At 35.8% G+C, this 14,648-nt stretch overlaps 1 protein-coding gene across 1 annotated transcript in view; it reads left to right on the forward strand.

Moving 5' to 3' along the window:
* unc79 (UNC-79 domain-containing protein) overlaps positions 1 to 14,648 on the forward strand; it is a 1,277,183-nt gene that overhangs the window by 444,828 nt on the left and 817,707 nt on the right. The window contains exon 21 of the mRNA XM_090395893.1: positions 1,420 to 1,689. Coding sequence (XP_090252019.1) covers positions 1,420 to 1,689 — 270 coding nt within the window. The remainder of the gene's footprint in view (positions 1 to 1,419; positions 1,690 to 14,648) is intronic.

Genomic DNA, 14,648 nt, shown 5'->3' on the forward strand with positions numbered 1-14,648 from the left:
GCAATTCCAAGGCAACTGAATGTGCCATACTCAATTGCTTAGAAAATCCTCTGTCCAATTTTGAGGTTTTTCCCTTACAAGATATCCCATACCCAAGCTTTGCTTCATGGTGAAGAAACTCGACTACAGTTTGCCCTGAAATTCCTAGCTCGAATGGAGGTGGATGATGCATGGCTGTTAAAGATCTTGTGGTTAAAGATAAGGTACATTTTTATCTGAACAGTAGTGCCTCACACAGTTCCTACATTTGGGCTGCAAATACCCCTAATGTATTCCATCAGACCCATTTACTCTCACCAAAACTCTCAGTGTGGTGTGGTTTCATTGCATCATTCATTATTGGTCTGTACTTTTTCGAAGAACTTCACCTGATAGGACCAGTGACTTGTACCATCTTTGCTGTTAGGTATCAAGAGATACTGTTCAACTGCTGCAGCAAAAATGCCTTGACTCCACCATATTCATGCAGAATGTAGCACCACCTCACGTATTGCCAGTGCAGTGGATATTACGAAAACACTTCATAGAACACAGAATGATTAGTCATGCAATTCCCACAGCATGGCCACCTCGTTCACCTGATCTCAACTCCTGTGACTTTTGGTTGTGGAGCCATCTGAAATGCATGGTGTATGAAGGACATGTTCTTGATTTAGCAACCTTGAAAGACAGAATAATGTGGCACTCAGCCAACCAGGCCAGCCTGGTTGGCTGAGTGGTGGTCGTGGTGGTGGTCGGCAGTAGATGGCGTTGGTGTAGATGATGAAAGTAGTTGCAGTTGGTGGAGATGGAGAGTTGTAGAGTAGGTACCCTCCCTCGATGAGTCTTTGGACTCCCTGGAGGTGTTATGTAATAATAATAATAATAATGTGAGGCAAATCAGTGCAGGTCTGTTGCATTCCATTATAGAAAATGTCATTCACAGAATGCAATTCTTGAAACATCTGAAAGGAGGAAATATTGAACCACATCTGTACGTTATACGAACATGAAAATTGATTTGTTTTGTCTCTTCTAGCCATTATTGTTTAATTTATCCCAAACCGTGCTCTTATCGTTCCCAAATATCCCCAGGCAGCAGAATTTTGTACTGTTTTTTTATCTTCTGTAAATAAAAACCTCATATTCCACAGTGTTCTTACACCAAGTTTGATTAATTTTGTCCAATATATTTTTTGCTACATGGCTCTGAACACCTCCTCTTTAATAATGCCACCCTGTAGAGTGCCCTTCTGTGATGAGTCCTAGGACTCCTTGGAGGTGTCATGTAATAATAATAATAATATATAATCCTTAATCAGAATAGTCAAGTTTACTGTAATTATCATCATTTCTTTTGACTTATTACATGAATATTAGCAATTGTGTATGACTAATTTTGATATTATTAACTGCTTATTTTTGTTGATATGTGTGTAGTTAGAACTACAGGAAGTACCTGCTCACAAAGGACTTGACCAGAAAGATGCCCAGCAGGTCATGCTATTACTGAGAGATATTTTAAAAGCTCCTTGGATAGGAATCCATACTTGCGTGGAAGGAAATGCAAGTGGTGTAGCAACAAGTGGATTAGGAGGAGGAGGTGAAAGTACCCAATGTCTTTTCTGTGAAATGAGTGCTATCTGGTTTCAGTTGAGTCTTATGTTAGTAGAATACTTTTGCCCAGTAATGGAAGTGACCATGGCTGATGTAAGCTTTTAATTCTCAAGTTCTGAAATTAATATTATTTACTGTTATTATTTATAAATAATACAATATTGAAAGTATGATAAAACTATGTATTTAATTTTTTTTAAACAAGTAATGTGAAAATTTTTTTTTTTTTTTTTTTTTTAACCAACAGTTTCAGAGAGAGAAGAATCTATTACATAAAAAAAAAATGACTGCAAGAATATGCAAGTGACTAGATAATCTACATTGGGTTTCTATTCTTTCACCTCTATTTCTGTAGAGAATTCTTATTGAGTCACTGTGTGAAGTTTCTAAAATAAAATATTCTGGAATTTCTTAACACAGTCAAACCTTTAATTTGGCTGAATTGTGTTAATGATATAGACTAAAATACACAAACATCATTCAAGAAAAAATGAAAGAAATTGAATACAAAAACCAAGCCTTAGTGATTCAATGGAAAATCCCCAAAGAAAACATTGATTGATTCAGCCAGAGAGGCATGTGGTGAAGTCTGCAAGGATAGAAAAATCACTCCATGGTAGACTTGGGAAGTTAAAGAGGCAGTCAAGAAAAAGAAGAAAGCATATTTAAAGTTACTAGCAAGTAACCTCAGCTTGTGATCTTAGAGAATACAGAGAAAAATGTAAGAAAGTGAAACACTGTATAAAACTAGCTAAAAGTATGTCATGGAAAGATTCTGGTAAGAACATAGAAAATAAATATCTGGAAGGTGACAAAATATTCTGGCTATTGAAAAGCTTAGAAATTGAGGAAACAGTACTGTAAAAGGATTCAAATGACAAAGGTGTCATGAAAAACAAGATAAATATGTTCTAGATGTCTGGAGTAATGGCTTTGGAAGGTTGCTAAATGAAACAAGCAGTGACAGCATTATGATAGAAAATACTCCACAAGAAGGCAATTAGAAATACATATTAAGACTTGAAGTAGAAAAAGCCACCAAAAACCTGAAATGTGGAAAGGTAGCTGGAGTGGATAATATTCATCTAAAATTCTCTAATATGGACTCCATAATTCTTAATGCATAGTCAGAGTTGACTTCTGGGTGATTGGAGTAGAGCTCTCATAGTACTAATCTGTAAAAGGGAAATGAAACTGAATGTGAGAATTACAGAGGTATATTCCTACTGGGTGTTCCTGGTAAGATTTATGCAAGTATACTCGAGAAACAGTTAAAAAAAATTATGGAAGGAAAGCTTGGTGAGAAACAAGCTGAATTCAGACCTAATAGCAGTTGTCAAGATCCAGTTTATTTTCAGACAAATATTTGACAAATCTTGACAATATCCTTATTAAAGGATATGCATTTAAATTTCATAGATCTGGAAAAGTCATATGGCAAGGATAAAGCATTTCAAGATGCTACAGCTGTATGGTGTAAATGGGGTGCACATTATCTCCACTTTTATTCATTATCTGTATGAATCACATTATGATGACAAGTACTATTTATTAAACCTTATATCAAAATTAGTGATGCTAATTTCAGCTCTTTAATTTATGCAGATGATGCTATATTTCTGAATAAATTCAGTAAATTATGAATAAAGCCTACAAGATTCCCCAAGTAAATTGAATAACTGTTGTAATAAATTTGGTATGAAAATAGGCAGAAACATTGAAAAATTAACTGTAACCTGAATGGGGAACCTATAGACAGTAAAACATTTCAGCTATTTAGGTACAATTTTTAGTGAAGATGGCAAATATGGAAATGGTCAACAGAATTAGTAAAGCTAGTATGGTAAGAAATCAGCTGAATAAATTTATATGGAATAAGAAAGAAATTAGTTACAATAAATTAGCTGTATACAAGACAACATTCAAACCAGTTTTAATTTATGAATCTGAGAGCTGGGTTAGAAATAAAAACACTTGATCAAAGATTGGCAACCACAGATACCATACAACCACAAATAAGAGTTCTGAGAAAGATTAGGGGAGTGAACAGATGGCATCAGTGGTAGTGTCTTATTAAAAATGAGGATATTAGGAAAGAACCTTTAGAAAAGTTTTTTTGATATGAGAGGATGGAAGATAGTGCAAATGGTGAAATTTGGTGCTAAAAGAGAACTTATTTTTCAAAATCTTTAGCATCGGTTAAATAATTTTTTTTTCCATCATTATACCTAGTCTAGCCATAAATATTTACAATTTGAACAACACATAAAACTTTAATCTGTCAGTAAATGATTTATAGCTTTCAGCACATACAAACCACATGTATAACGTGCATATAGCAGTACTTAATGTTTGAAATGTCACCCTTGGGCCTTAATGCATGCCCAAAGTTTGTGAGGCATCATATTGATGGCAACATGCAAAACGTTGCCACTGCTCTTCCCAAACACACCGTCTGGCTGGGGTGCCATTTCTTGCAGGCTATTCTCAAACTATGCTCACAATTTGAAGTCCAGTGGATTTAGATTGGAACTTCCAGATGGCCATTCAGATGGTGATATGTGGTTGGGCATATTCAACTCCAACCACTGCTGTGTGCAGGGGCTGAGTCCTGTTGGAAGGTCTATGCCTACCATGAAATAAGGTGTTGTTCAGGAGCCATACCATAGATTTCAGTACAGTGTCTTGATACACTTTGGCAGAGCCCTTGACCCCTTTCTTGCAGAATTGCAGTTTGGGAAATTCCTGAAGACTCCTCCTCCCCACACACTAAACCATCACTGATGCAGGGTAATGATGATGACCTTTCTGATTACTGGGTGCTATAGTATGTGTATGTGTGCAGCCATCTGGGATATATACCTGATCGTTTTGGCAGTTAAATGAAAATCTCATCTGTAAAGAGGATAGCTCTGTTGTTTTACCACCAGAAAAGTGCCTTTAATTTTATCACCCTCTGCTGCATAAGTTGTGGTGTTAGGAAGTGTCCAGGAGAATGATGATAGGTCATCAGTTAGTACACATAACATCATTCTCTGCAAAATGTTCATCTCTTGTGACAGCACTTTCTACATTCTCACAGATTATGGTGGAGGCATGCCTTTACGGCCTTCACAAGCTGTTGTGTCCTAACACAGCATGGTCAACCTGTTCTTTGGTGGTCAGATACGTCTTTTATCATTATAACAGTTAGTAGTCCAATACAGAAACATCCTACTAATCTCAAGTGTTTTAGGTATGTTGGAAATAACAGATGGCTGCATTCTAACCTTGTGAAGTGCTATTGCAGCTACATTGTTCTGATAATTTCCTCACTGCATGCAAACCCATACAGCTAGACAACTCTCTCTCTTTACTGATAAACACATGAATGTTGGCTGTGTAGAGCATTACTAACGGAACCAGGCTCATGCAATTCTGTGGGCAGTGTATGGGTGTGCAGAAGTTGTAACAGTATTTTTATTGCAAGAATGTGTATTTATGAGTGCCTGTGTGATTAATTGTAAGGACAATGTGTTTAATTTTCTGATTTTTAAAGGATTAATATTTGTTTTTCTTGTAGAAAGGCTTATATGCTTAAACATGATATTAAATACTTAAGGTATTGACAGCGTATACTAGAAATATAAATTAAATAAAACTTTAATATATACTTTCCAATATTTTGGCAACGTCACGTTGCAATCTTTATGGGAACTTAAGATAAAGACATGTGCATGCAAAGTACTACACAACAGCAAATGAGGAAACTACCGTTTTCCTCAAGTCCTGATGGTGCCCCCTAGCGGGCTATATTAGGTGTTCTCTGCCTTTGGGCTGAAGTTCTCCTGATGTATGTTTCCCAAATTTGGGGCAGTCTCATGCATCCAAATTTGTTGAAGTTTGGCATGTTCCTAAGGGCTGAGGCTGATTCTATGAATAGTCTTTCATATTTGAACTTCGTGCGGTGTATTACTGTGACTTTCTTCCACCTAATTCTGTAGTGAGTATCCAGAGCATGGTCTGCAAGCCCAGAGTGGCTGTATTGGTGAAATCGGATGTAGTCTTTGTGCTCTGAGATTCTGATATTTGCTGTCCTGCCTGTTTGAAAGACTATTCATGGAATCAGCCTCAGCCCTTAAGAACATGACAAACCTCAACAAATTTGGATGCATGAGACTGCCCCAAATTTGGGAACATACATCAGGAGAACTTCAGCCCAAAGGCCGAGAACACCTAATATAGCTTGCTGGGGGGGGCACCATCAGGACTTTAGGAGAACGGTAGCTTCCTTGCTTCGTTTCTCATGTGCTGTTCTGTAGTACTTGCATGCACGTGTCTATATCTAAAGTTTCCATGAAGATGGCAACATGACGTTGCCGAAATATTGGAAAGTGTATATTAAAGTTTTATTTAATTTGTATTTCTAGTATATGCTGTCAATTCCTTAAGTATTTAATATAATATTTGTTTTCTTGTATACTGTATTGGGCAGCAGGGTACCAATGAGCAAAACTATGGCAGGCAATTTTAACATGTGTGATTATGTTCACTGTAGCATGTGTGAAAAGTATGGCCTTTACAGGAGGAGAGCTTTTTGGAAGGAGAATGAAAGTGGAGAATGTGTTTGTTGAAATTTTTCCATGAGCGAATACCAGAAGTGTGGAGAGTAAGAGTAATGGTGAGTTGAAAGACGAAATACACGATAACATGAATGACATAGTGTTGCAAGCAGTAAGAGTTACTGTATAAATGAGGTAGTGGAAAATGAAGAGAATTTCCAGAAGATAATGGAAAAGATAGTTTACTTACGTGAAGTTCTTCACACAACAAAATGTGAGATTGAGTGGTTGGAGAAATGCCTGGCAAATGGTTTGATGCTGATGAGGAAGAAAGGGGAGAGAAAGCGGAGCATGAAAGAGTGAAAAGATGAAAATTAGAATCTGATTTTATATGGTTATTCATTAATATGAAGAGTTCTTGAGGAGAGTGTGAGGAAATCATACTTTCTTAGAGCTAAGATAAAGGATATCAGTTATGCTGTAAGGTTGCGGAGAGTTAGGTGAAAGAGATGTTTATTTTGGCTGGTTCAAGTGATTTAGCAGGTGACAAGTGTGGTATGTGAGAAGACATGAAAGCGTTGCTAGTGCATACGAAAAAGAAGAGTGATAAAGTTAAATTTTTGATTCTGTTGAAATGGTGTGATAGAGATGAGCTGAGATGGAAAACTGTGGTCATGAATGACTCAGCGTGCAGATTTGTGCAGGAGAGTGTGACGTTTGTAGACTTGTGGAATGAGTTTGATGGAATGAAGGATTTATACAAGGCAGATGACTTGCATTTGAATGGATTTGGTGTTAGAAGTTTTGACAAAGTGTTGTTCACTGAAACTGAAAGTTTGGAAGTACTGAGGCATGGAAACTAGGATATATGTTTACAGGGGATGCAGGTGAATGTGAGTCTAGGCAACCTAGAGGTTAGTGACTGAGATAGTGATAACATGATGCAAAATGTAGCATCCAAGGTTAACTTTAGTGGACTAAGTAGCACAAGGTGTAAGTGAGGTTGTGGGATGAGGAGGGTTATTGTAGTTTATATATACTAATGACAAAAGTATTCAAAATAAGGTTGAGGAGTTCTTGGCAGTGGTTAACACAACTTGGCCAAAATTTATAGGCACAGAACGGCCTGCCTGTGGAAAAAAGAATTAACGAACATCAATGTTATATCGAATACATGATACCTCAAAAGTCTGGTCTGGCATAACATAGTATTGACACTAAACATGGTATCCAGCGGGATGAAGCTCGTTTTCTCCATAGAAGTATGTTTAAATATGAACGCCTTTTCAAAGAAAATAGTGAAGTCCTTTTTACATTGATCAAATCTGAATTGGAACGATTGTCTCTCTCTCTCTCTCTTCTTTTATGTAACCATCGAAAATAGTTTTTAATAATATTATTTATTAATATTCATTTCTAGCATGCAGCAACAGTTTTTAATTGGTAAACCACTCTCGTTTCTTTGATTTGCTCATCTATGCACTGATTATGTACTGTTATTTTCAGTACAAAATATCGGTACTTTCATTTCATTAAAGTTAATTACTGTGATTATTGAGTAATTTATTGTTGATAACAGATCAGTTTGGAGGAAAATTGTCAGGCAGAAGTTAGTAATGATGCAACTTTTTTTTTGTGTGGTACTATCATAATATCTTGTGCATGATGGCTGCTTCTTGATTCCAATGCCTAGACACATTCAGTACATTTTATAAGCATTTATGCAGCCAGCAATTTAAAATTAAGCTAAATGAATTTTTGGTCAAAAACTTTAGTCATACATTAGGCATGTAACTAATGTGCCTTCCATTGTTAGTCACATTAACCAGACATTTTCATATGGTCCACTCTTTTTTGTTTATACAAAGCCAATGCATATGCAAGCATGCTCTCTCTCTCTCTCTCTCTCTCTCTCTCTCTCTCTCTCTCTCTCTCTCTCACACACACACACACACACACACACACACACACTGTTCACACATTTTTCAATTGAAGGTGAGTTATCCAGTCTCATACAGAGGTTACAGCAGGACTTTTCCTCTCAGAAACTCAGTTTTTTTATCCTGCAAACTGGCCATTAGAACACACTATATATTTTAGTAATAAAATATCTTAATAATTCTTATACCAAATGTTAGTATTTTAAGGATACTATATTATTGGGTTGGATTAAACTGAAAACATAACTTATAAAAAATAATTGTTTTATTTATTAACATAATTTTTTTTTTAGCATTACATAACAGAAAAGTGGATGTGAAAGCATGCATGTTCATATACATTGATTCATTCATTTTCTGCAATATATTCTTGCACTTGTATTCCAATCAATTCATATCGAAGATACTTCTGAAACCTTCCCGTACCATCTTCTCTTTTGTATCAGATCCAGTGGCCTGTCAAGGCCAAGTAACCTGGCTTATTATGAAATTGATGCTATTTATCATAGGGTAATTAATCCTATCTGCATTGTATGCAAATTGCATGTGTTTTTCTGGTTTTGCAGGATGAAAAACTCTAGTTTCCAAGAGTGGATCCCTGCCACCTCCATATGAGGCTGGCTAATCTCACTTTCTGTTGAAAAGCCCTTATGAAGGTTCTTCACTAAATGGGATTCGAACCCAAGTCTTTCCAACCAAAGGGCTTGTTTATACCAACTGAGCAGTGGAGGCTCTTACTTCAGAAATCCTGTGAAAATTTTGTTAATAAATTTACTTTTTTCATATAAGTTATTGGTTCAGTTATTATATCATAATATATATGACTGTTTGTTCTGATTGGTACACAGTGTCAGGACTGCGTTCCAGTGACACAGCTCTTGCTGCTAAACTGACTATGCCATACTTAATTAGCCAGTAATAACCTTGCCTACATAAGTAAAATATAAAATAATACCTGTAAAATATATATTTCACATTCCTCTACCCTGCTTAAGGTTTTAAGTTATTTTATGCTCTGAAGATGTTGCTTTTCAGTTCATTGTAATAATAGCAGCTTAATAAATTGTTATTTTATTTCACAAGGGGAGAAATAACACTAAAGCTATGAACTACAGGCTTGTGTGTGTCTGGGTTGTTAAGGTATTAGAAGTTGGTGAGAACTAGGATTCAGAAGTGGGTTGATAATGGTAGTATTCCTTAAGATGATCAGCATGGGTTTGTTAGTGGGAGGCCATGTTTCATCATCCTGCTTACATATTACAACAAGGTGACAAATTCACTCAATAGAGGAGATGCATATTCAAAGCACTTGGATTTTTCAAAGACTTTTGATAGACTGCCGTGACAAGCTAGTAGCTAAACTGAAACAAATAGGATTAGATAACGGACTAGTTAGTTTGATAGCTTAATTGGCTGTTGGACAGGTATTAGCAGATTGCATATGGAGGAATGGTATCTCAAAAGAGGAAAGTCACTAGTGGAATGCTGCAGGGATCTGTTTTGGGACCATTATTGTATAACTTGTACATTGAAGACAATTAGATTGGCTTAATTGGAAATGTGTAGTTGTTTGATGATGATGCAAATCTCAGATATTGTGGCCATGCAGGAGGATCTGAATAGACTATGTGAGTAGGTAAATGAGTGGAACTGTCAATTTAATATTGCAAAGTATTGAAATTTTTTAGGCAAGATTGGGATGCAGAATGGAGAAATTTTGAAGGAAGTGGTGGAGATGAGAGATCTAGGAGTGATGGTGGACAGAGACTTGAAGTTTAGGGGATCACATTGCTAAAATTGTAAGAACATCTCAACAGATTATGGTGATAATGAGGAGGACATTAACATTCAGAAGCAAAGAGGTTGTGGTTCCTTTGTATAAGGCTTTGATCTGTGCACAGTAGATTACATATGGACTACTGTGCATAGATTTGATTGCCTGGTTTTCAGGGGGATGAGGATGTTTTGGAGCAGGTCCAGAGAAAGTTTAAAGTCAGTGTCAGCTTTATGGAATATCAAATATGAGGAACAATTGAGAGAATGCAATTTACAGAGCCTTATGAATAGAAGAAGAGAGGATATGAGTGAGACATATAATTTGGTGAGTGGTTGTTACTTGATTAAAATGGAGAAGATTTTTCATAGAATGAGGGAGGTAAAAGTAGAACTGGAGACCATCTTTGGAAGCTGTGTAAGGAGGATGTGAGCAAGGGAATGAGAAGCAGAGTTTTTTTGCATGGAGAGCGATTGGTGAGTGGAATGCATTGCTTGAAAATGTGGGTGTGGAAACCATGAATGGATTCAAGGCATGATCTTTTTGTCATGAGAGAGTATAGACCTCCTGTGATGAGTCCTTTGACTTCATGGGGGTCACATGTTGACGATAATTTTACTCTCATGTCATATCATGGAATTATTGTGCCATAGCATTAATTTCAGTGTTTGACAATCCTGTGCAAAAATTCCATGTTTGACAAGTGTGCATGAAAGTTACTAATCTGGGTGACCATGATGGTATCACTGCTTGCCAACCAACAATCTATGATTTCAGATTCCAATTTGGCAAGGTTGTTTGGGAATATCATTTTGTGGCAGATTTTTTTTTCTTCTGATCAGCATTAAATCACCACCTTGCTTAATGGAAGCCCAAAGGTTTGAAAAGTACCATGTTTGGTCTCTGGAGCAGAATCAGATTATATAACCATAGGTTTACAGCCTTTTGTGAGTGAGATATACACATGTACACACTGCAATCTTTAAGTTGAGATACATCATAGAACTGGTAATCTGATATACTGATTTGAGATCATCCAGACATTATGATTTTATAGCTGAATGGCTTTATTGGCTGTTTGGATGAAGTTCTCAGAATAAGTGCTTCTTCCCAGATTTGAGGTGATTTCACACAATCAAATTTACTAAGGTTTGGGTTCCTTATGGCTGAGGCAGATTTCAGGAAAACTTTTCTTTTAGGGTTACACGGTGATCAGCATTCATTTAAAAAATTTTATGGAATTTACAATCGTGTTAAAAAAACTTTTTTTATTATCCCGACATTTCGATCTTCACATCAAAATCATCATCTGGAGCGTACATAAACATACAGGACAAGCTGAGTTACATCATTAACTGTAAGCTAGAGAAATAATGATTTGATCGCATGTTATTCTATTGCCGTGACCTCTGGTGAAAAAAAATAATAAAATAAAAAAAATTTTTTAAAAAATAAATTAATTAATTTTTACATCAAGCTAAATTCTATAATTGGTGTCCTATTTTTAGTATTACAATTCTTATTTTTGATTTACAATACTGGATTTTTCTACAGTCCTGTTTATAGTTGTTCTTGGTGAGGAAGGTCGAATATATACCTTCCATATGTTTGGGATTTTTAAACCATCATTGTTGTTCAGATTGGGGGTGGTTGCTGAAAGCCTGCCTGTGAGATTATCAGCAACCACCCCAATCTGAACAACAATGATGGTTTAAAAATCCCAAACATATGGAAGGTGGAAGGTATATATTCGACCTTCCTCACCAAGAACAACTATAAACAGGACTGTAGAAAAATCCAGTATTGTAAATCAAAAATAAGAATTGTAATACTAAAAATAGGACACCAATTGTTTCTGAAAGAAAACCAACTAAAAGAATGTTTATTCCTGTCATTGTAAAAATAGAATCTAGCTTGATGTAAAAATTTATTTATTATTATTATTTTTTTAATTTTTTTAATTTTTTTTTCACCAGAGGCCAGTAGAATAACATGTGATCAAATCATTGTTTCTCTAGCTTACAGTTAATGATGTAACTCAGCTTGTCCTATATTTATGTACCCTCCAGATGATAATCTTGATGTGAAGATTGAAACGTCGGGATAATAAAAATAGTTTTTTTAACACGGTTGTAAATTTAGGAAAACTCTTTTGTATTTTAAATTGCTCCTGTGAGTAAGATAGCCTTTTACTATTATATCTTGTGCTTGGTGTCCATTGCATGGTCTGCAAGCCCTGAGTGAATGTGGTAGTGGAACTGAATGTGTCCTTTGTTCAGTGAGTCTTGTTGGCTGTCCTTGACAGTTTGGCCATAATGGGACAGCTTACAATTGCATGGAGCCTGTTAGAAAGCTGGCAGGTCTAGGGACTGTGACTGGTCTTTGGGAGAACAAAGCATGGATGCCAATTTTTTATGTTGTCTGTAAGTGGTTAGAGGGTGTATATTTTTAGAATTTTTATCAGTTTTTAAAATGTGCCTCAGATATATGGGATAATAATAAATTTGGTGTAGTCTCTGTCCCGGAGGGGGAGAGGAGAAATGTAGTTTGCAGGGTTTTAATATTCTTCAGATTTGGTGAAGATTGTAGCCATTTGCTAAGATGGTGTTGGGGATGTCTTCAAGTTCAGTGGTGAGGGCATTATTGTCAAAACTAGTTTTGCCCTGTTGTATAGGGTGTTTTTAATAATCTTGTACTGGAGAGGGAATAATGGTGAGTATATCTGTGTGTGTGTGTGCGTGTGTGTGCGTGCATAGGTTTTCTGTAAACTGGGAATGCTAAGGTTGGCCTGTAATTACAAATAAACCTAAACCATTTTATTGTACAATGAAACCTGTGGAGAATTCATGACTAAACAAACACACGTAATAACCACAGTTATAAGTTTTAATAAGTAAATATTAAATCCTAAGTATCTTAGGACATCATCAGTACAGTTAATTCAAACAATACTATGAATAACATATAGTTAGGGTGCATGATTACAATGGAATCCTAATATGCATGCAGCAGCAGCAGCGTGTTATAGAATTAAATTAAAATATATCTGGAGGGAGGGGGAAAAAGATTATAAGATAACATATATATTAAAAAAAAAATATTTTACACAATTTTATATGACACTCTCCCATACTTTAGGAATAGCAAGAATGTCATTACGGTTTAGATTTGGAAATATAATAAAAAATAAAAAAATATAAAGTGCTGAAGTCCTACTTCAGCACTTTCTTTATATAAACGTTCGTGTTTATATAAAGATCTATGCAGAAGTTTGGTCTTTTTCCAATGGATGCTATGGTTTGAGTTTTCAACTCCATGTTGTGCACAGCCAGATTTCTGTGGTTTGATAAGACGGATATGGTCTTGATGTTCTGAAATGCGTTTATGAAAGATCTACCTATCTGTCCATAGTAAGACAATTTACAGGAGCATGGAACCTTGTACATGCCAGGTAGCATCAAAGGTGAGAATTTGTCTTTAGGAGAAGGTAACAAGTTATAGATCTGGTTGATTGGTTTGTAGGTAGTAGCAAGTTTGTATTTCTTCATAATTTTTGAAAGACGTTCGGAGATGCCTTTGACATAAGCTATGGAAATCCTACGGGCTTGTTCTTGTCTGGGTTGATGTGTGGGGAAGTGACTGATGATTTTTTGAATTGTTTTAAGATTATATCCATTTAGTATGGCTGTATTTTTGATTATTTTCAATTCTTGGTTTAGAGATTCTTCAGAGGAGCAGACTTTCTGTGTGCTCTGGTTACTAATGATTTAATGATACCAAATTTTTTTGAGATGGATGATGAGCAGAAGAATTGTGAATGTGGCAACCTGAAAATCTCAGCTTGCGATAGACAGAAGTGGGGATGGAACCATCTTCTTTTCTTTGGATGTGTAAATCCAGAAAGTAGATACCCTGTGGAGATTCTTTTTCTAGCTGAATTTGATGCGACGATGAAGAAGGTTTATTTTATCTAGAAACAGGCGTAGTTCTTTTTCGGAATGACCTCAGACAGCAAAGACATCATCAACATATCATAGCCAAATTTTTGGTTTGGGTTTAAACGTGAAATTTTTTTATTTTTTATTTTTTTCAAGGTATTCTAGAAACAAGTTGGCTAAGTTTGGTGATAAGGGAGATCCCATTGCTGTTCCTTCCTCTTGCTTGTAAATTTTCTCTTACCAAGCGAAGTAACCAGATGTAATAACAAATTTAAATAATTCAACAATATCAGATGGGAGTTTTTGAGTTAACGAATCTACCATTTCTTTATGGGGAATATTAGTGAAGAGGGAGACAATGTCGAAACTAATTAGCATGTCAGTTTCCAACAGTTGAATGTCTTTTATTGTTGTATGAAACTCTGTTGAATTTTTAATTGATGAGGCTGAGTGGCCTATGTGAGGATGGAGAAGGCTAGATAAAAATCTTGATAAATTGTAACTCATAGAAGCCACGACAAGTCTAAGTGGAACGTTATTCTTGTGAAGCTTAAGTAAACCGTATATTCTAGGAGGCCTAGCATGGTATGTCCTGAATTTTTTTTATTATTTCTTCATCTAAGGAAGCCGTTTCATCAATAACTTGTAGAGTTTCTTGAGCTGTCTTTTTGTAGGATCATAATCAAGTTTGGCGTATGTATTTCAATCTCGGAGTAGTAAATTCATTTTTCGGTTATATGATATGGTATCTAGAACAACAGTGGTATTTCCCTTTTCGGCTCTGGTGATGATTATGTTTTTATTACGTTTTAAGGAGGTAAGAGCTTTCAATTCTGATGGTGGGATATTCAAGTCTGAA

The sequence above is a fragment of the Typopeltis vanoorti genome, chromosome 1 (assembly GCF_054136105.1).
Source record: "Typopeltis vanoorti isolate ZY-2024b chromosome 1, IOZ_Tvanoo_1.0, whole genome shotgun sequence".
Taxonomy (NCBI): domain Eukaryota; kingdom Metazoa; phylum Arthropoda; class Arachnida; order Uropygi; family Thelyphonidae; genus Typopeltis; species Typopeltis vanoorti.